The 23,308-nt window shown below is 44.2% G+C and overlaps 1 protein-coding gene across 1 annotated transcript in view; it reads left to right on the forward strand.

The window, feature by feature from the left end:
• The first annotated feature begins 312 nt into the window (after positions 1–312).
• The window catches only part of Arhgap35 (Rho GTPase activating protein 35), a 69,400-nt gene continuing 46,404 nt past the window's right edge, over positions 313–23,308 (forward strand). Inside the window, exons 1-2 of the mRNA XM_033765870.1 lie at positions 313–4,184; positions 17,473–17,617. Coding sequence (XP_033621761.1) covers positions 501–4,184; positions 17,473–17,617 — 3,829 coding nt within the window. The 5' untranslated portion in view covers positions 313–500. The remainder of the gene's footprint in view (positions 4,185–17,472; positions 17,618–23,308) is intronic.

Here is a 23,308-nt window from a genome sequence, read left to right on the forward strand (position 1 = left end):
TTTTCTTGCACAAGATGTTCCTGGATGATCTTGTACTCACCTCGTGTTAGCCATTTTTCTAAGGAGTCCTCACAATCTTGCTTTAGCATTTAGCAGAATTTTTGTTTATATCCTCCAGCAGCCTGGACTACTGTACCTCTTTGAGAGTACATAGATATGTCTTATTCCCTTACATCTTCACCTGGCATAAGGCCTGCCATATTAGATATTTACTAAATATTCATTAAGAAATGATTTTTGTTATAATTCAGGATTTAAAATTGGGTTCCTAAATGATGCTGATGGTTTTTTTTTCCCCCTTCATTTAGGAAGAAATGTTGGCCTTTGGCAATGAGGAGGAGTAAAAATTGACCTCATAGTGGTGTACAAGCACTATGGGACCTGACGCTTTTGCTCCATGGACAGCCAGCTTCCACTGGTGATGTCGAGAAGCCCTCTGCTCCACTGGAAAACACTAATCTGATCTTGGAAGTGGCTGCTTGTGGCAGGATGTGTCGACAATGATGATGGCAAGAAAGCAAGATGTCCGCATTCCCACCTACAACATCAGTGTGGTGGGATTATCTGGGACAGAGAAGGAGAAAGGCCAGTGTGGCATCGGGAAGTCTTGTCTTTGCAACCGCTTCGTGCGCCCCAGTGCTGATGAGTTTCACTTGGATCATACCTCTGTCCTCAGCACCAGTGACTTTGGCGGGCGAGTGGTCAATAATGACCACTTTCTCTACTGGGGAGAGGTTAGCCGCTCCCTTGAGGATTGTGTGGAATGTAAGATGCACATTGTGGAACAGACTGAATTTATTGATGATCAGACTTTCCAGCCCCATCGAAGCACGGCCCTGCAGCCCTATATCAAGAGAGCTGCTGCAACTAAACTTGCATCAGCTGAAAAGCTCATGTACTTTTGCACTGACCAGCTGGGACTGGAGCAGGACTTTGAGCAGAAACAAATGCCAGATGGAAAGCTGCTGATAGATGGTTTTCTTCTTGGTATTGATGTAAGCAGGGGCATGAATAGAAACTTTGATGACCAGCTCAAGTTTGTCTCCAATCTCTACAATCAGCTTGCAAAAACAAAAAAGCCCATAGTGGTGGTCCTGACTAAGTGTGATGAGGGCGTTGAGCGGTACATTAGAGATGCACATACTTTTGCCTTAAGCAAAAAGAACCTCCAGGTTGTAGAGACCTCAGCAAGATCCAATGTAAATGTGGACTTGGCTTTCAGCACCTTAGTGCAACTCATTGACAAAAGTCGGGGAAAGACTAAAATCATTCCTTACTTTGAAGCTCTCAAGCAGCAGAGTCAGCAGATAGCTACCGCAAAAGACAAGTACGAGTGGCTGGTGAGTCGCATTGTGAAAAACCACAATGAGAATTGGCTGAATGTCAGCCGAAAGATGCAGGCCTCCCCAGAGTACCAGGACTATGTCTATCTGGAAGGGACTCAGAAAGCCAAGAAGCTGTTTCTACAGCACATCCACCGCCTCAAGCATGAACATATTGAGCGCAGGAGAAAGCTGTACTTGGCAGCCCTACCATTAGCTTTTGAAGCTCTTATACCTAATCTAGATGAAATAGACCACCTAAGCTGCATAAAAGCCAAAAAACTCTTAGAGACTAAGCCAGAATTCTTGAAGTGGTTTGTTGTGCTTGAAGAAACACCATGGGATGCCACCAGCCACATTGACAACATGGAAAATGAACGGATTCCCTTTGACTTAATGGATACCGTCCCTGCAGAGCAGCTGTATGAGGCCCACTTAGAAAAGCTAAGGAATGAGAGGAAGAGAGCAGAGATGAGAAGGGCATTCAAAGAAAACCTGGAGACCTCGCCTTTCATAACTCCTGGAAAGCCTTGGGAAGAGGCCCGTAGTTTTATCATGAATGAAGATTTCTACCAGTGGCTGGAAGAATCTGTATACATGGATATTTATGGCAGACACCAAAAGCAAATTATAGACAAAGCAAAGGAAGAGTTTCAGGAGTTACTTTTGGAATACTCAGAATTGTTTTATGAGTTAGAACTGGATGCTAAGCCCAGCAAAGAGAAGATGGGTGTCATTCAGGATGTTCTGGGAGAGGAGCAGCGATTTAAAGCATTACAAAAGCTCCAAGCAGAGCGTGATGCTCTCATTCTGAAGCACATTCATTTTGTTTACCACCCAACAAAGGAGACGTGCCCCAGCTGCCCAGCTTGTGTGGATGCTAAGATTGAGCACTTGATTAGTTCTAGGTTTATTCGGCCATCTGACCGGAATCAGAAAAATTCACTCTCTGACCCTAACATTGATAGGATCAATTTGGTTATCTTAGGCAAAGATGGCCTTGCCAGAGAGCTAGCCAATGAGATTCGAGCTCTTTGTACAAATGATGACAAGTATGTGATAGATGGTAAAATGTATGAGCTTTCCCTGAGGCCAATAGAAGGGAATGTTAGGCTTCCTGTGAACTCTTTCCAGACACCAACCTTTCAACCCCATGGCTGCCTCTGCCTTTACAATTCAAAGGAATCACTCTCCTATGTAGTGGAAAGTATAGAGAAGAGCAGGGAGTCCACATTGGGCAGGCGGGATAATCATTTAGTTCACCTTCCCCTGACATTAATTTTGGTTAACAAGAGAGGAGATACCAGCGGAGAGACCCTTCATAGCTTAATACAACAAGGTCAGCAAATTGCCAGTAAACTTCAGTGTGTCTTTCTTGACCCTGCTTCTGCAGGCATTGGTTATGGACGAAACATTAATGAGAAGCAAATCAGTCAGGTTTTGAAGGGACTTCTGGACTCTAAACGTAACTTAAATCTAGTCAGTTCTACTGCTAGTATCAAAGACTTGGCTGATGTCGATCTGCGAATTGTTATGTGTCTGATGTGCGGGGATCCTTTTAGTGCAGACGATATTCTCTTTCCTGTTCTTCAGTCCCAAACCTGTAAATCTTCCCAGTGTGGAAGCAGCAATTCTGTTTTACTTGAACTTCCAATCGGACTACACAAGAAACGGATTGAATTGTCTATTCTTTCATACCATTCCTCATTTAGTGTCAGAAAGAGCCGGTTGGTTCATGGGTACATTGTTTTTTATTCAGCCAAACGTAAGGCCTCCTTGGCTATGTTACGTGCCTTTCTTTGTGAAGTGCAGGATATTATCCCCATCCAGCTTGTAGCACTCACTGATGGCGCTATAGATGTCCTAGACAATGATGTAAGTCGGGAACAGCTAACGGAGGGTGAAGAGATTGCTCAAGAAATTGATGGAAGGTTCACAAGCATTCCCTGTAGCCAACCTCAGCATAAACTTGAGATCTTTCACCCATTTTTTAAAGATGTGGTAGAGAAAAAGAACATAATTGAGGCCACTCATATGTATGATAATGTTGCTGAGGCCTGTAGCACTACTGAAGAGGTGTTTAACTCCCCCCGGGCAGGGTCTCCACTCTGCAATTCCAACTTGCAGGATTCAGAAGAGGATATCGAGCCCCCATCTTACAGTCTGTTTCGAGAAGACGCATCACTACCCTCTCTGTCCAAAGACCATTCGAAGCTGTCTATGGAACTGGAGGGAAATGATGGACTGTCGTTCATCATGAGCAATTTTGAGAGTAAACTGAACAACAAAGTACCTCCACCAGTCAAACCAAAGCCTCCTGTTCATTTTGACATTACAAAGGGAGATCTGTCTTACCTAGACCAAGGCCACAGGGATGGGCAGAGGAAGTCTGTGTCTTCTAGCCCCTGGCTACCTCAGGATGGGTTTGACCCTTCTGACTATGCTGAACCAATGGACGCTGTGGTCAAGCCAAGGAATGAAGAGGAAAATATATACTCTGTACCCCATGACAGCACCCAAGGCAAGATCATCACCATTCGGAATATCAACAAAGCCCAGTCCAACGGTAGTGGCAATGGTTCTGACAGTGAAATGGACACCAGTTCTCTAGAGCGAGGCCGCAAGGTGTCTATGGTGAGCAAGCCAGTGCTGTACAGGACGAGATGTACCCGACTGGGGCGGTTTGCTAGTTACCGAACCAGCTTCAGTGTGGGAAGTGACGATGAGCTGGGGCCGATACGGAAGAAAGAGGAGGATCAGGCAACCCAGGGTTACAAAGGGGACAATGCTGTCATTCCATATGAAACAGACGAAGACCCGAGGAGGAGGAATATTCTTCGAAGTCTAAGGAGGAACACGAAGGTAAGACACCAATTTAGGATGATTGGAAGTAGTTTATACCAGTGATGGCAGAGCTTTCAGTGATACAGATAGCCCACCGTGGCATGTGTGCTGTAGGCTCACCACCACATGTTCATACAGTGCCTCGGTGAGAGGTAACTGAGGTTAATGACTTTTCAAGAACAACTTATTCTGATTCTGGTCAAACAAAAAACTTGCTTTCTCTGGGTGCATGTATGTGTGTGTGTGTGGAGAGAAGGGAGAGAGAGACTATTCTTAGACCCAGCATTAAAAAGTTAGCAATGTAGGGCCAGGGATTTAGCTCAGTAGTGCCGCCACCTGCCTCACAAGTGCAAGGTCCCCAGTTGGATCTCCAGTACCCCCCAAAAATAAGTTACCAGTGTTTCATCTACTACTGGCAGCTCTCAAGTAGCTAGGACCATGGGTAGATAGCCTAGTTGTCTTTCTCTAAAACAATGATTAACTATCTAACTGAGCAGGTAGCACAGAACAAGTAGCCTGACAAGTAGCCATGCCAGCAACAGTCTGCTTGCTCTTTCTTGTTTTTGTTTTTTTGTACTGGGGATCGAGCTTGGGACCTTGCACTCTCAACAGTTGGGACCACTGAGCTAAATCCCCGGCTGCTTACTCTTAAACACCAGAATGCATGATTGCATGCCCTACTCTCTTACTGCTAAACATGCATATCATCGAAATAATCTCTTCAAGGGCTGGGATTAAGCTCAGGGTTCTGCCACCTGACTCACAAGCGCAAGGTCCCAAGTTCAATCCCAGGTAAAAAAAAAAAAAAAAAAAACCACACACACTCCTTCCCTTTGCTGATCTTCAGAGGTGGCTAAATTTTACAATAGTAAGAAATGGGATGGTTATTTGCCCACACAAATCAGTGATCCAGGTGCATAGACGAAAAAGAATCTTGACAGTCTTGTAAACCTGTCTCATATTTATAAAATTGTGTCATCTAATTACACTGTTCTACCGTTCATTGAGTTGTTGCTTACAGTGGTTAGGGCTTCAGATTTTCTTTAGGGATCACAAGTGGAAGGGAAGAAATTTAACAGTATGCATTATACATCAGACCTACTCTGAGAGGTGGAGAGGCAGCAATCCCAAATGCAGGGGCAGGTGACTTCTCTTGTGTAGATTATAGTCTGTAGTTTACAGGATAGAGATCTGTAGATAAGTATCTTGACTTGGGCTTGGGCTTTGAGATAGGAAAATTATTTCCCAATTTATCCGTCTCCCCCATTTAATGTAGGAGGAAATACTATTTTGTTTTCAGAGAAAGACAGCCTGGTGAAAGACTGCAATAGAAATACAGTAACCCTTGACGTTGTTTCTCCAGGCAAGAGATTTGCATACCACAGGGGAAAACTCTTCAGAGGAAGTAGCCTTCTTTGGAGAAAATGGGAAATGGGTCCTGATAATATTATCTCAGAGTAGCCCATTTCCTAGGGCACCATGGGAAACATAAATGTGATCTCTTAAATATACTTTTTCCCCAATTTGGGGAGGACCAGACTCAGTTTGCACCCTTTTTGTATGTAAAATGTCTTACTTTAAAAAAAAAGAGAGAGAGAGTCTAGGCTGCCTTGAGAGCTCACAGTTCTTTTGTGATGTACAGCATGGGAGGCCAGTGTCTCATGAGAAATTTTATCTACCCGTGTTCTTTGTAGGGCTTGGAATGCTCCTGAGTCACCACTGCCAGGAGCGTCCAGGCTTTCTTACCTGTGAAGTGTGGAGAAGAGAAGGGCAGTTTAGTGTGTGTTCTGGTCCTGCCTGATGATTATTAAATATCAGTGCATTCTTCTCCTGTTTGATTTCCCCATGGTTTTTCCAGTGGAGTTCTTTGTCTGCCTCCAGTATTTTGTTCTCCGGAGGTTGGTGGGAGACAGACCCATCAAATGCAGTTCTTAGGAATAGAAAACAGCTTCCCAGTATGTCCCCAAAGCTTCCCTGATTAGTGATCCTGGAGTCCAAACATTTTGTACATTTTGGCTTTTTTCTCTTCCTCCTCCAATCCCTCCTAGCTCCTTCCACTGATGCCAGAACAGCTCATCTGAATGCTGCCAGTCTTCTAGTTTGTGGGGGTGTTTGCACACCTGAGAATTAGGGAAATGTCATAATACTGCATTGAATTACTGTGAAACTTTTTTTCTTGACTTCTGGTGACGTTTTTGATACATGGTAAAAATAATACCATTTATTTATTTATTTATTTGGTACCAGGGACTGAACTTAGGACCTTGTGCTTATGAGGCAGGTGCAGTGCCACCGAGCTAAATCCCCAGCCCTAAAAATAATGCTTTTAAAACACATTCCCAAGCAAGCCAAGTTTTCACCAAGTCACCTGTGGTGCAGGCTTGGCAAGCAAAGTAGCTCTCAGAGCCTGGAAGTAGCTCTGCTCCTGCCAGTACCTGGCTGTTTCCCTGAGGCCGGCTGCCGGATCAGCAGCCTGTCTAGTTATGTGGGGCACACCCCTTAAGTCAAAAATGATTCTTCTGGTCCAAGAGCAGTCGAGCCCCCGAGCAGCCGTGTGCCAAGAGTCAGTTTGAGTAGAAGGTGAAATGGTCTTTTCCTGCCTCGGAGTATGGTGCTTTGGATTGAGTGTGGGTGCTTTGGATTGAGTGTGGCTGCTTTGTCATCCTGAGGCAGGGTAGGAAACTCCTTGCCGCCAGAGCAAACCTCCCGTTAAGATTGCTGCCTTTTAACACAGACTGACGCTTGTTTTACTGGGAAAGCAGGGTAGGATCAGGGCAGAGACTGCCAAGCCAGCCCCTCCATGAGGGATTTGACCTTTGATTTTATTGGCATGACAAAGCAATATAACATTCACCTGAAGTAAGAGGACAAGCGCTACACTCCGATTTTAGCTGTTCGTTAAAAACTACTCCTCCTGCATGTCAAACATCTCCACTGGAAAATGGTCGCCTGCTGTTTTAGCCCCGCCTTAGCACCCTGCTGGGATAGCAGAGAGAGCACACAGCAGAGGGCTCATGCAGGGAGGGGATTCAGGTGGAGTGGGGTGTGGTTATTAGCGGCTGCAGATCCTAACTTCCCTACTTCCTTACTTGAATTTTGGGCACAAGTCACCTCTCCATGTTCCTCTGTACAAGAGGGAGCACCTTCCTCTGGGGTTGTGAGGAATGATTATGGAGTGTGGTACGGTGGTGAAGCACCACCATTGTCATCATGTAGTAGACGTGGGAGAGGCACCAGCACTGGGTCAGGGAAGACCTGGAGGTGAAGTAGGCATGCTGAGAGCTCAGAGGAGGAGAAGCCAGGTGTGGCATAGCATTGTTCCCACTTTTTGTGTAAATTTTAACTCTTATGTTAACTTAGCTGCTTTCTCAGTGCCTACCCTGACAACCACTATAACAACAACAACAAAAGCTATGGTCTGGGTACTAATATGATGGAAGAGAAAGGGAAATCACTCAGCACCCTTGGCTAATTTGCTAGATTAGTGCTTCACTGTAAAATTGGAGTCAGAGTCAGGGGCATGCTTTCATCTGTCCTAATCAAAGTGCAGACTATAGGCTGACTCTCCTTCTGGGTCCTTTTCCCAGCGGAACCATTCAGCAACCCGCCCTCAGTGGGAGCCTTCCGCACTCAGCTGAATGAAATTGAAACTCTGTGATTGCACTTCAGCTGGGGCTGTGAATAGAGCTTTGTCTGCAGCAGTGGTGCTGCACATGGTCTCTGTCTCCCAGGGCCATGCATTTGCAAAGATGAGATCGGGATCGGTGGCTCTTATTTTAAAGCCAAAACGGGCTGGGAAGCCTTACTTCACAAATGTGCCTTTGGAGCTTGCTCAAATTGCTGAGTTTGGTGTGTTTGACCATGATTTAAAAAGAAGACATTATTGGCTATTTTCCATCTGATGTGGTCTTTTCTGGGGCGGTATATATATTTGGTGTGTATATATATATGTACATATATGTATATATATGTACATATAAATATAAATGCACCATATATTTGATATATAAAACTGAATGATAAAGAAAATCTTTCACTCCACTGTAGCTGCCAGATGACAAGACAACCTATTGAAAAGCTAACCAATTCAATCACGCATTGTTTGGTCTGTAAGGCACCAAGTAACCAGTTTGACAGTTTGTATCCACCCCCCCCCACGTGAATTGGCTTATTTCATGGGATTCAGTGAATTGGCTGGTTGTTGTGGCTTTGTGTGGACACAGCTCTCATTTTGTGAGGCCTAGAACAGAGTTAAAGTTTCTAGTGTGAATAAAAACCAGCTGGGGAATTAGACTACTCACTTCTCTGGGAGGGATGTTGGTTTTTGACAGACAAGCTAAACACTGTGAGATATGAGCTCTTTAAAACCTTACCAGGAAAGACTGAGTGTGTGCTTCAGGAAGGGCTGGTGCTATTCAGTGAGTTTACAACCAAATAAATACCTTGGTCTTAAAAATGGCCTGAATTGGGGGGCCGGGGATTTAGCTCAGTGGTGCCACACATGCCTCGAAAGTGCAAGGGCATGAGTTTAATCCCCAGTACCACCAAAAAAAAAAAGGACTGACTTGGGGCTAAGGATTTAGTTCAGTGGCACCACACCTTGAAAGCATAAGGTCCAGAGTTCAATCCCTGGTACAAAAAAAAAAAAAGGACTGACTTGCCAGGTGTGTGGCACATTTCTGTAGTCCTAGCTATTTGGGAGGCTTGAGTCAGGAAGACTTCAAGTTCAAGACCAGCCTGGGCAAAGTAGCAAGACTGTCCCTCAAAACAAAATTAGAAAAAAAGCTGGGGGTGTAGCTCAATGTAGAGCAAGCACTTGCCTAGCATATGTGAGGCCTTGGGTTTAATACAGTATTTTTTTAAAAAGCACCAACTTGACCTATCTGATTCCCAAAATAGTTTTATCTTCCAAAGAAAGTACTTTGGCTGCAACATACAAGCTCATTCATTCTCCTTGGAAGGAAACATTGAAGTCAGTGCATGAGTGCCCAGCAAGCCCTTGTTCATGCCTGACGTCATAGGTACCATAGGTGTGGGCATTGTGTTCCTCCAGTTTGCAGGGTGATACGTGTTGAGGATCTGTGTGTGTGTTTCTCGTTACCAGAGAGGAGATACAGGTTCTGAGGAATTGTTTAATAAGGAGGCTTAGCCTAAACGAGGCACCTAGGAAAGCTTCTCAAGGAAATAGTATTTAAAGCTAAGATTTTTAAGGAGAGGGTAGGCAAAGTCAGGAAGGTGGAGGGCTTCATGGAGAGAGTTTTCCAGAAAAAAATATGGCCCTCAGCTGAGAGTCCATTGAAATTGTTGTAGGAAGCCTGCTCTGGCTGTGCAGAGACATGAGGGAGGACCAGGCTGAACAATGGCAGGTCCACTAACTTCCTGATATTTATTGAATATCTGTTGTGTGCCAGGTCTTCTACTAAGTATTTGCATATCAACTTTTCCCTAATTCCTCTTACCAGTCTCAGTGAAGTGATATTTTCATTCTGGGTTTTAGTTTTTGTTCTTGTTTTGGTACTGGGGATTAAACTCAGGCACGTGGTACCACTGAGATAAATATTTGGCCAGTTTTAATTTTTTTAGAGGTGAGACAACTAAGGCTTAAACACCTTGCCCAAGTTAGTTATAACATGAAGGTGAAGGAGCTGAGAATTTTGAACCCAGTCTTTTGATGTCCATCCCCAGTGGGTTTTCAGAGTCCCATTCTCTGCAAGAAAGCAGCTACTATTCAGTGGTCAGGCGCACATGAGACCACTCAGCCAGTCCTTTCGATTTGCCCATCCGGACAGAGTACATTGGTTAGCTAGAGTCCACTTCCCAACACTGTTCCCTAAGAACAGCATGGTGCTGTCTGTTCCCAGCATCAGCCTAGTTGAGTAGAGGACAGAAAAGTCAGGGAGACCCTGAAATAGCCACTGGAACTTTGAGAAATTGTTTCAAACTGGTGTCACTCGATTCTTAGTTTATTTTAAGCCTGGAGACTTTCTGTAGTATGTTTTTGGTGATTAAAAATAGATTGTCTTTTAACTGTCCTTCTTAGCTTACAGCATACCTGTTCTTAAAATAAAAAAAGTTACAATAGGCAGCCCAGATCTGTTTTTTGAAGAATAAAGCTGCTTTCCTGAGCCAGTGTGTTCCTCTCCATCACCTGGGGACACTGCAGTGCCTTTTCAGGCAACCAGGAATCAGCCCTACTTCCCAAGGGACAGCCTTCCCGCTGAATCTTAACAGCGTTTGGGAGGAGGTCGGCAGATAAAGGGGCACACAGCACTGGAGGGCCAGAGTCAGTGCGTGTGGCATTCCAGGCAGGGGTCTGGGGAGCCTCTGCTGAGCGCCCAGTGTACTGCCATCAGTCCAGTATGAGGAAGCAGCAGGGAAGAATCAGCTTCACCAGACTTTGTAGAACAAAGAGCTGTGATCTCTGTGTCACTTGGAGCTTGCAGTGGGGTGGCATGTCTTCCTTCTCCCGTCGTTCAGGAGAGTTAGATGGCAGGAAGGCCAGGACTTTGTGCTCCTTGCTGTTCATCCCAAAACAAAGATGCATCAAGCTGGTGAGTGACTGGGTCATGCTACTAAATACCAGCTTGAGGAAGACCAAATCTGAGCTTTAGTGTTTACATAATAGACTGCCAACAACAATTAGCCCACCTCAGGGTTTCTCTTAAACTTGGCCTTAGATTTATTCTGAGCCAGAAGGGGGAGCACCAGTTAATCAAGAACATATTTAGGGCGTAACTGAGTAACTTAATTAAAAAGGTTGTTTTGAAGCTCTTTTGGCAACATGACAAAATATTTCCTGGGCAGAAAGGTGCAGTGTTGGTAATAGAGTGCAAGAAAGTGCTGTAGAGGAAGCTTAAGTCTTGAATTTGTGGGATTTCACTTGTTCTAAAACTCTATTGTGTGCCACCATACAACTTGGCAAGCCTCTGTTTCTGTTGGCCTCCCTCTTCCTCCACTGAGATGACACCATCCCTGTCCGGTTTACACTGTATATTATCATTCCCCCTTCAAAAAGTAAAGTACCACCTACATGTGCCAACTCCCCACATTAAATATAAACATTATGTCTGCAAATGTTTACTAATAAAAATTTAAAAAACATATCCAACAGCATGGATTTTCTTTTATTGACTTTTTATCTGTGTTACCAAGCAGCCAAGCATTTAAAAAGTTGGTACACAACTCTAGTGACCGTATTTTTCTCACCCTCAAATCTAGATAAGTACTTTGACAGGTAAGAGCATATATGGAGAGCAGAAGACAGTATTTGGAGTTGACAACTTAGGGTCACTGAGTACCTGCTGTTCCCACAGAAGATATTCTTTATCCAGAGAGAGTACCTGGCCTTGCAGGAGCTCTAGCTGCCAGTGCTTGTTTATAACCCTCCTGACCATTTTCCCCAGCATTCATTCGGTACTGACTCATGTGATATCTAGGTCAACTCTGTTGTAAAGTGTAAGTTTGTTGAGGGTGAGGTGAATTTAAGCCCAGAATTAGCTCTGCTGCTACTTTACTGTATAACCTTGGATAATTCATTTAAAAAGGAAACTGCTAAGATTCTTGCCTTCCAGGAACTTAGCCCAGCAGAAAAAATAGTTACTATAACAAAAATCCCAGGGCTGGGGATTTAGCTCAGCGGCACTGCCGCCTTGCCTTGTAAGCATAAGTTCTTGAGTGCGATCCCTGGTACCCAAAAAAGAGAATATATATATATATATATATATATATATTCTTTTTTTTGGGTACCAGGGATCGAACTCAAGAACTTATGCTTACAAGGCAAGGCGGCAGTGCCGCTGAGCTAAATCCCCAGCCCTGGGATTTTTGTTATAGTACTAAGGAATAAACAAGGCCCTCTCGGCCTCATTCCTCACAGGCTAGTACAAATGGCACATCAAGGTAAAGAACAGATCTAACCCCAGGTAGTGTTCTCCCAGCTTGGGTACCAGGGATCGAACTCAAGAACTTATGCTTACAAGGCAAGGCGGCAGTGCCGCTGAGCTAAATCCCCAGCCCTGGGATTTTTGTTATAGTACTAAGGAATAAACAAGGCCCTCTCGGCCTCATTCCTCACAGGCTAGTACAAATGGCACATCAAGGTAAAGAACAGATCTAACCCCAGGTAGTGTTCTCCCAGCTAAGCGTGAGAACACGGGAAGGAGCTTTGGCCTTACAGTGCTGGGAACTGCTTATTCAACAAGTCTGTTGCTATCCTACTGTGCACCAGGCTCTGGCCCACCCATCTTCCAGGCTCAGGGAAGTGCCCTTCTTTTGATCATCCTTATTGTGTAGCTGGCATTCTATCTACCCTTTTTTTTGCCCTGGTGAGATTGAAGGGGTTTGTCGGGTGGACCTGCACCCCAGTGGGCAGCAGAGACCAGTGACTATGTAGCTTCCTAGTCTGCCACAGTCCTGTATGCTGTTGTTTCCAGAAAGCCAAGAGGCCAGAGGCGGACTCCCACTCACCTCTTCCCCAGTCAACACTGGCATAAACTGCTGTTTAAATCACGTTTTATTTTTTATTTTTTTAAATTTATTTTTTGGTTTTTTGAGACAGGGTCTCACTATGTAGTTGAGACTGACCTGGAACTCACTATGTAGCCCAGGCTGGTCTCAAACTCAGTGCAATCCTGGAATTACAGGTGTGTACCACCACGGCCAGCTTATAATATATTTTATCATGGTTCTTATTGACGTTAAGTTTTAGGCATTTTGGGCCAGGGATTTGGCTCAGTGGTTCTGCCTGAGTTCAGTCCCTGGTACTGAAGTGGGGGCGGGGGAGAAAAGGCATCTTTTTAAGGAAACTCTAAGGTAGAGAATAATGGACTGACTGTTATTTATTACAAAAACACCTATCTGAAAGGTCAAGGTAAAGGTGGTCCAAGTTGGTCCAGCCCTGTGTCTGGGAGGTGGCATTTCATCATCAAGGGAGGATTCTAGCCATCTTAGATCACAGCATTCTCCTCCAGTTGGATGTGAACCTCTCAGAGCCTCTGTTCTCAGGGGAAGAATAACCTTTATTTTTCAGGGTAGTTGTGAGGTTACAGATAACTGCAGAGCACTTAGTGCTCTTGAGGAATTATAGTACTGTTCTGTGTGTGTGTTTCTGTGTGTCTGTATGTGGTACTGGAGATTTGACATGGCATTCACACTGAGCTACATCCACAGTTCTTTTTTTAATTTTAATTTTGAGATAGGTCTTGTTTAATTCTCCCGGCTTGGCATCTCTGTGTCTGGCATCTCTGTTCCATTTTTGACCAATCAGACACTATATTTAGAGACAGGGATGTGTAGATGTTCTCAGGGCTTGGGTTCTCTGACTAGATGCTTTTTCTGTTCAGCCACCAAGTGTCCCCAAAAGAAGATGGGTGTTGGGTGATGCCTTTTTACCTCTCCAAGCACCTGCTGCTGCTGAGAGTGCTCCTACCTAAAGAGGGACAGATATCTAACTGATATCTAACTGGTGACACGAGACACCTGCAAGCCACTAAGTAGATAGCATTTCCTGCTGAAATGTGCCCAAGAACCCTTCACATGCCTAAAGTATTGGTGGTTATATCAGCAAGCTGGCTTAACTTGCACACATGACAAGTTGGAAGATTTAGAATTAATCATACAAGAATTCCTGCATAATTTTGTGATACTCTTGAGATCTTTCGGTTATCTCTAGGATGTATCTGACATTCTATAAACCAGGGTTTGTTTAAATCCACAAACCCAGCATTCTAGGAGGCTGAGACGGGAGGATCACAAGTTTGAGCCCAACTTGGGCAGCTTAGTAAGACCTTGTCTTAAAGTAGAATAGGGACAGTGATGGTGGGGATCCATGTCATTTCTCAAAAGGTGGTTGATGCTGCTGCATAAACTTGGTCTTCATTTCCACATTCATGAACTAAAAACTAGATATTGAACTCTGAGGTGAAAAAAGTCAAGAGTCAATGTCTAAGTTAGCCTTCTGTCACATCTCTCTCCATATGACCCTTTGGAGCCGTATGAAAGAAGCCTGTGCTGTGTTAAGTAGTTGACCCTGTAACTATTTGAGCATAGCCATCATAGTGTCCCATCCTCCCCTTTTCTAGCCTAAAGCTCCCTGGTGGAGTATTTGTTACAATTAGAAGTCCTTCTGATGGTGCACGCCTGTAATCCCAGCTCTCAGGAGGCTGAGGCAGGAGGATCACTGTGAATTCGAGACCAGCCTGGACTACATAGTGAGTTCCAGGTCAGTCTCAACTACAAAGTTGAGACCCTGTCTCAAAAAAAAAAGTCCTCCTTTATTCTTTTTTTTTTTTTTTTTTTTTTTTGGTAGCAGTGATCAAGTTTGGAACCTTGCAAGGCGGCAGGTGCAGAGCCACTGAGCTAAGTCCCTGGCCCAAAGTTCTCCTTTATTCTTTGTTCAGTTATCCATTTATTCATTATGTGTTTCCCAGAACTTCCACAAGAAGAGCCCTCTAGGCTGTAGTGAAGAGCACAGGTTTTGCAGACATGGCTTGGGCAAGTTACTAAACTTAGGCTGGGCATCGTGGCACACTAAACCTAGCACTCAAGAGACTGAAGCAAGAGGAGCACTGTGAATTTGAGGCCAGTCTGGGTTGCATAGTGAGTTCAAGGCCAACCTGCACTATATGGTGTATCCTTGTCTCAAAACCAAAATAGGTAGGCAGATGAAGAAGCTAGGTCCTAAAGAAAAAAAAAAGGTTTTGCTTTTTGTTTTTTGAGACAGGGTCTTGCTGTGTAGTTCAGGCTGGCCTCCAACTCATGGTGATCTCCTGCCTCAGCCTTCTAAGTGTGCCCCCACACTGGGCTCTTCATCTATAAAGGGAAAACCCTAATATGTACACCCATGGATGAGTCATGAGTTTGGGTGAGGTGCCGCATAACGGAGAGCCTTGGGTCTGGCTCGTAGGAAGTGTTCAATTGATAGGAGCAAAATTTTCTAGTTAATACTGTGGTTGATAGAACATACTTATGTCTTGTTCTAAAACTGAGAGGTTAAAGAATGTGAGATTTAAATTTGTCTACTAAAATAAGGGTTAGGAGGATATATGGTGATTAGCAGTAAAGTTCCTCTCATTCCCATTTATTTCCCCCTTAAGTTTATTTAGAACTTTAGTCTTACTGAAGAGCAATGCTGCTGTATTATTAGTTTTGACAGGGAAATTTGGCAGGATTGATGGAAGAATGTTTAAATACAGATGATCGCCTTTGGGTATTCACATTCTAGAGTTAACCTTTTAAATAGTAGGAATATTTTCTGGAAGAGCATTACTTATTGTTACTTAATTGCAAAATGTAACTAGCTTGATGAGGCTCACCTGTAATCTCATCTACTTGGGAGGCTGAGGCAGGAGGATAGCAATTTTGAGGCCAGCCTGAGGAATTTAGCAAGACCTTGTTCTCAAAGTAAAAAAAAGTAAGAAGGGCCTGGAGGTTTAGCTTAGTGGTGAAGTTCTTGCCTAGCATGTGCCACAGAAGCCCTGAGTCCCTTTCTTGATGACCACCATGTGCAGGATGCTGAGCCACAAGTGCCTGCATTGTACCCTTTAACTCTTGTGACCACCTTGTGCCCTGGGCACTGTCATGGAGTTGGAAATGATACACTATCTGGCCTGGGTCACAGAACTCTTTCCCACTAGGTTTAACAAATTTCAAAGTGTAAATTCTTGTAGTTTGTTTCCTATAAAGAACTATGAACTTCTCATTTGCTTTTCCTTACTTCTCTAGTTGAGTCTGAAATCAAAGCCTGTTTGCCTCTGGTGCTGTGTCAGAGGGCTGACCAGGAACGGGCATGTCACAGTGGGCAAAGCCCGGTGCAGATGTGCGTTGATCTTCAGGGCCCCAGGGCCTTCCCCACAGGCTAAGATTGGATTATCTTTGCCTTTGGGTTGTCACTGGAAGTCTGACCAACCAGCAGCCCAGAAGTGGATTTACCCTTTCTTCAGGGTGCATTTTTTTGTTCACTGTTCTCCTTTTTTTGCCACTTGTTTGCACAGGAAGTCCTCAAAGAATCTCAGACTAAACAGGAAGTGGCTGTTTCCATATAAAAAGGTTCTAAAAGGGAGGAGGATGGTCAGGAGAAGTAAAAGGGAAGGTGGTTGGCACTTGACCTTGCAGTTGCCTCCAGTGGATATTCTGTAAAGATCTCTCAACTAGATTTATAGCCTGTGCACTTTTCGGGGAGGGGTTAACTGGGGATCGGACTCAGGACTTTGCGTTTGGGAGGCAGGTGGTAGAACCACTGAGCTAAATCCCCGGCCCACGGCCCGTGTGCACATTTTTAAAGTCAGTCTGTCCTTCCATGCAGATCTCATTGCCTTGGAAAGAAAACCATATTGCTGAGACACACCTGGATCTCTACCTTTGTCGTATTGAGTCGCCCTCCTCTTTTTAGTAGCTATTTTAACAAAAGGTCAAAATTTCAGGTGTATTTCTTTGGCTTTATGGTAATTGAGCATTTAAGTAGAGCCAGGTTTTTTTTTCCCCCACATGAGCTTCAAAATGAGTAATTTTGCAGTGAATAGCTCAGTATTAATAGTATTAATGAGCATGAGCTTTGGAGCGGTCCTTACTGGGTTTGAGCCCAAGCACTGCCACTTGGTAGTTGGTGTCATTTAGACATAGAAGTTTTCTCTTTGGTGAAATGGAATGTTGTGAGATTTAAGAGGAAGTGAGTTCTCAAATATTTGCTGATGCCACTACTTCATGAAAAAGGTGACTTTGAGGAAAGAATAGGCAAAGAATTATGTTGTCTTGTTGGATTAATTGGCTTTACTCTTTCCTAATGGGGAAGCCACTGGGAATTAATCCCAGGCTAGTTATCAAAACAAATTCTCTTTTGGTGCTGTCAGCCTAAAAAGAGTGCACTCTATATATGTCTTTTCTAGAAAGAGGAAACATTAGAATCATCCTTCATCTTCTGAAGATTTTAGCCATCAAGTACGTAACATCTGTTATCCATGTGGAGTGTTTGGAAAATTTCCTGTTTACTCCAGTGCATCTCTGATAAAGGATGTGGGTAGTCATCTTATTGTTACTTTATTAAATAAACTTGGCCTGCTTTTTATAAACATTTTTTTTTGCTTGAATAATGCAGTCTCACACTCAAGGTATGTCTATGTGAATCTGACATCTTTTGTGATATTTGGAGGCCAGAAAATGCAAAATTAGTGAGATGAGCAAGTGAGTCTCCTTATCTTGCTGGAAATCTTTCTAACACAGCACTTTGCTGTGAGTTCCTCTCAGGAATCCTTGCCGATAACGTGTTGATACTCACTTTATTTTTGTGTTTCCTTTTCTCTTTTCTGGACAGAAACCAAAGCCCAAACCCCGGCCATCCATCACAAAGGCAACCTGGGAGAGTAATTATTTTGGGGTGCCCTTAACGACAGTTGTGACTCCAGAGAAGCCAATCCCCATCTTTATTGAAAGATGCATTGAGTACATCGAAGCCACAGGTAAGAGTGTTACCACACAGCTGACCACGGCTTTTGCTGTCTGCAGGACATTTGCAGGAGGGCTAAGCTTTGTGGCATTTATGGAAGCTGTGGTTGAGTGTGAGATGATCTAACAGCTGTCAGATTTGTGGGTCCTCTGTGCATTTGGGAGGGTGTCGTGTGGCGTGTTATTAGATTTCTTAGTGTGCAGGAGAAGGAATAGTTCTGTCCTTGAGACTGCAGTTGTGGTAGGTAGATCCCTTCTCTGTGCCGGTTTCAACACTCAGCCACAGCATGCGGTGCTTACTATTTTTCAGTTGCCTGGCTGTCTATGTTCCCCTATAGATGTGTAAGCTCCTTGAGGGCAGGGAAAGAATTTTGTTTATCCTATTGTCTGTATATACTGGACACACAACACATTTTGAATTAATAAAATGAGTAGTTTAAGTGTTACAGCCCCTGGCACTTTTGAACAGATGCCTGAGACTTGTATATCAGTAGGACATTTTTTCTAAGGTAAGAAAGCAGTTAGAATGCTTGGCTACCATGTGATCATTAATCTGAATTTATTTTTCTTTTCTTTTTGTTTTATTTTGTTTTGGTACTGGGTATCAAACTTGGGACCTTGCACTTGCAAGGCAGGCAACTGAACCACTGAGCTAAATCCCCAGCCCATGAATCTGAATTTTAGCCACACTGACAACTTGGGATTAACACAAAGATAGACTACCTTAAAATTTTACTTGTATTAAAACAATTTGTTGCAATCAGAGTTCCCATGTGTTGAGTGTCTCTTTGGCCTTCCAGTTTCACATCGTTTCCATTGATTTTCTTCTGGCTGCTTTCAAAGCTGATGATCTTTGAGGAGAAGGTAGTATAGCATTAAAGCTGAGCTCAAAAATACGTACTTATTGGGCCAGGGATTTAGCTTAGTGGTGCCAACACCTGCCTCACAAGCACAAGGTCCTGAGTTTGATCCCCAGTCCCCCCCCACCAAAGTGTATATACACAAGAATACATACATATGTATTCTGATTTCCAACTGAGATAGTGATTACAACCTCCTTCATGTTCTTTCTAATGCCAGTGTTATCTGTAATGATCCTAAGCACTGGGTGGTGTGGACAGGCTGCCAGGCTCAGCCAGTCACTCAGCAGCATCCTGTGAAGCCGAAGAACATTGTTAATATTTACTTAAGATGTGCCAAATCACGGAAGTTAGCTTTCAAGTTGACATCCATCAGAGACTCCAGTTATTTCCACAGTTTCCTCTGTTGTGCCCCGGGGTTGAATAATCGTAGCAGATCTGTAGCCTAGCTTGATCCATTCTGTACCTAAAATTTTCTCTCAGTGTTCATCTTTTCACAGTACTATCATATCAACATTTTCTTCCTGATCTCTCTCAGACAAGGAGAAAATCTACAGGAAGCAAGTTTGAGTGCCAAAGCCCCTATTTATTGACGTAAACTTCAGAGAAATTGGGATTTTCATGAGGGGAGATAGGGAGCCTTTTTTCTTTGACTTTTTCTTTAAAATGATTTTAGATTTATAGGGAAGTTATACAAATCGATAAATGTTATAAATCATAAGTTATCCTGCTACCCTAAATTTTAATGTTTTACATTTGCTTTGTCATTCTTAATGTATGTACCTTTTTTTATCTCCATAAAAATTTTGAAAGTTGTGAATATGATGTTCCTTTCTTACTTCAGTGTGTTTCTGAAAACATTCTCTTACAAAACCACCTTACAGTTATCCTACCTTTATACCAGGACTGATACACCTGTGTTTTTAACCAGACACTGTCCTGTGAGCTTGTTCCTCTGTTATAGATACTCTGAAAACATGACTTGTTTTCTTTTGTAATGACTTAACTTTAACTGAAAAACCAAAATTACATACATTTATCTTGTACAACTCGATTTGAAACACGGGTGTGTGGGAGCCCTGACTGCAGCGTGCACTGCTGTGTGTGCGATGTTGCGTGTGAGGGGCTGCAGCATGGATGACCTAACTGTTCCTCTGCTGCTAACCAGGCAGCGTTTTCTCCTGATGTGCTTACGACTGAGAAGCAGAATAGCTAGGAGTGATGCAGCTCCTGATCTGCAGTCGAGCCTGGGTTGGTGTCCTTGCTGTGCCGCGTGCTCATCTGTAGAACAAGGGTGATGCAGGCTGTGCCTCATGGAGGGGTGGCGAGGGCCATACACGTGGTATCTGTCCTACAGAAGTGTCCCCTGCTGCTCACTGCTGTTAGCTTCTCCAGCAGTGCTTTTGGATTCCTTCTCTTTGCTTGTCCTTCTGACATTCCCGGTAAGTGTAAACTCCTATCAGCGTTCCAATTTGAGAATGGTAAAACCTATTGAAAAGCTGAGAGTTGAACAGTGGTCACTTAGCACTCCTAGGTTAACATCCCACCACCTTTGCCTTTCAGTGTCCCTGACTTTTTGGTTGTTAAAGCCATTTAAGGTGAACTAGGTGCCCTTCGCCTCATTCCTAAAAACCTCAGCACATACCCCAAGGCTGAACGTCTTCTCTTCAAGAACTGTGCTGATATTACCACTTTTAAACTATTAGCCAGGGGCCAGGGTGTAGCTCAGTGATAGAGCCGTAGCCTAGCCTGCTGGAGGCCCTAGGTTGCTCCTCCCCCCGCACTAAATAAAAAGCAGAAAGAGTGTGAGCCTTAATTCCGTAATTAATTTCCCATGTAGTTCATGTTTAAAATTCCCTCAGCTGACTTAACATTATGTGGTGTGGTTTTTATTCTAGGATCTAATCAATATGCACGCTGCCTTTGGCTGTTGCTCTGCAGTCTCTTTCAGTCTAGAATAGTCCTCTGCCTTTTTTAACTGAATCGTCCAGAATGTCGTAGAATATCCCCTTCAGTCGTGTGCTGTTTGGACCTCTCTCTCCCTCATTCTCAGCCCTCTTTCAGCACCACCTGTAGCCCCCTCAGTGGTGCAGTGGACATGGGACTGCTGCCTCTATCTGTAAACTGTGTTTAATGGCTGAGTTCAGGGCTGTGGTGTCTCCAGCTCGGACTGACTGAACTGGTCTTAGGGAAAGCGGGTGTCGCCACCTGGCTTCCCAGACCATCTCCCTCTGTCGTGCCCAGTACACATTGCCCTGTGTTGCCTCATCCTAGTTTCACATGGGTGCCCTCTGAGCCAGTTGGAGATGTTTCTCCAGTAAACCTTGTTTGACAGGCCTGGACCAATACAGAAGTCCCTATGTCCATGGTTTAGTATCTGCCTCCTATACGTTGGCCCTTGGCTGCTTGTGTCACCAATGGACACATTGCATCATCCCAGGTGAGAGCAGAATTTTTTACCCTCCCACACACACACGTGCACAAGTGGCGGTGGGAAGAACATCCATGCCCCAGGGTTTGCAGTGCTGCCCACCCACCTCGGCACAGCCAGGGACACAGCCAGCAAGAAGGTGATGAACAGAGAGGGCACCACAGCCTTGCAGTGGTGAAACATATAAGCCATTTACAAATCAGGGCAACCTGAACCATCTCATCACTTTAGAAATATTTTTTTTCTAATTACAAGAGTCATATAATTGAAGGCCAGATGTAATAGTGTATGCCTATAATCCCAGCATTTGGGAAGCTGAGGCAGGAGGATCTTTGAGAGGTGGAGGGCAGCCTGGGCTTCCTAGTGAGTTCGAGGCCAGCCTGGACTACAGAGCAAGACCATGTCTCAAAAAAACAAAATAAATCAAACAAAGAAAAAGAGCAATACAGTTTCTCACTGTAAAACAAATTGATTACAGGTTTGTATAACAGAAAGTGTTACTCTAGAAGTAATCTCCATTCAAAGTTGGATTGTGCTTTCTTCTAATGTTAGCCCTACAAAATGTTTGAAAACATGAGATCATGTTTATACTGTTCCTCAGCTTGTTGTTTGCTTTATGTTCATCATCATCTTAATTCCATCTCCAGGCCACCTCTCCTATACTTTAGTGGTGGTTTTGGTGATGTTGGTGGTAAAGGGAAAGGTGGTGGTGGTGGTGGTGGTGGTGGAGGCAGAGGTGGAGGTGTGTTTGTTGGGGATCAGACCCAGAGCCTTGCTCATGCTAAGCACATGCTCTACCACTGACCTTCACCCGTAGTCCTGCACTACAGTTTTTGGCATCAGAAAGAGGTTCTGGGAGTATAGGGAGAAGAGAAGACTTGTTAGCCGTAGGAGTACACTGCAGATTCCTGTGACTGCTGTATCTCTTCTCCACAGTTTGTAAGTTTCCAGATCCCTCACAAGAAAAAGGATCACAGCTTTCTCACCTCAAATTTTGCTGTTCCTGATATTTTAACAAGGCTCTAGTTGAGACAACTCCCCATATTTTTCATTTTTCCTTTTTTTGGTACCAGGGATCGAACTCAGGCCCTTGCAGGGGTGGGCTACTCTTAACAGCCTGCTCACCGTCCTTCTGATAATACTTGCTTGGGGTGGCATTTGCTGTCTCTACAGCTGCTGGTCTCTGGGATAAATGGCCAAGGCTTCCTATAGCTCAAGAAGTATCTGTGTCCTACAGCACAGGATCATCTCTAGTGAGCTGCCCCATGTGCCTGTTCTCTCTGTACGGCACAGGTCTGGTGCCCTGCTTGCCATCACTCTGTGGCCTTATTCTCTGGAGCCCAGCCTCTCCTCAGCCTCACAGGGAGGCTGATTAACTAAAAATAACTTTGGGCTGGGGATTTAGCTCAGTGGTTCTGCCACCTGCCTTGAAAGTGCAAGGACCTGAGTTTGATCCCTGGTGCCAAAAAAAAAAACCCCAAAACAAACACAAGTAAAAATAACTTTTTCTAGGTATGATTTCTTTGAATAAAGTAAGACCAAACCTCCTTGCCCCCTCTTTCAGTGATTTCACCTTTTTCTTTTGGCGGTGGGAGGAGACTGGGCAGTGATGACCAAGTGATATCCCATCCAGGTAGTCCTTTCTTAACACATTTGCTGTCTGAGAGGTAAACCAGCCCCCAAACCCTCCAGCAAGTGCTGGCAGGGTGCTGAGATGGGAAATTGTTCCAGGGAGAAGCGGTTTCATTGGACCCGAAAGCACCTAGCAAACATCCTAAATTATAATGTATTCAGACCATTCAATAGAAATAACTAGTAGGCCATGGTTTTGTCAGTGCATCTTAATTTCAGTTGGTCTCTGTGGAATGAAAAGCTCCCTGAAGTCAAGAAAGCATGACAGTTGTTGAAAATAATACTAAGGTTAGTTTGCCATCATGGCCCTTGCACGTTTATGGAGTATTGCTATGATCTAGCATTGTTCTAGATTTGGCATAGGTGATCTTTTTGCACAAGGGATTGTTCTGTGCTGTAAGGACTCAGATAGTGTGAGACACTGGCCTTGGGGGTGGGGGAGCAAGGGAAAATCTCAATCTTTTGTCACTTCAGGGAGACCTCAGTGCCCACAAAGTGCAGGACGTGCTTCACTGGAGAAGAGGTGGCAGGAATTTATGTTCCCACCCTCTCTTCTCCTGGGAGGAACCCTACATAATCCTGCCTCTCAGGGTAGCACCTACTTGGGCACAACACTGCGGTTGAAGTGTGTTTCTTTTCAAAGCCTTCACTGTTCTTGGGGTATCTGTGTCCATGCATGTGGCAGGCTCTAACTTTTTGACTGACTTTCCAGGGCCAATGCCCTTCAGTGTCAACATATTTGGTCGCGCCGGATCTTTCTCCCTGGTTGAGTAGGGAAATGC

Source organism: Fukomys damarensis, unplaced genomic scaffold (assembly GCF_012274545.1).
Source record: "Fukomys damarensis isolate Sample0158 unplaced genomic scaffold, DMR_v1.0_HiC HiC_scaffold_19, whole genome shotgun sequence".
NCBI classification, from domain to species: Eukaryota; Metazoa; Chordata; class Mammalia; order Rodentia; family Bathyergidae; genus Fukomys; species Fukomys damarensis.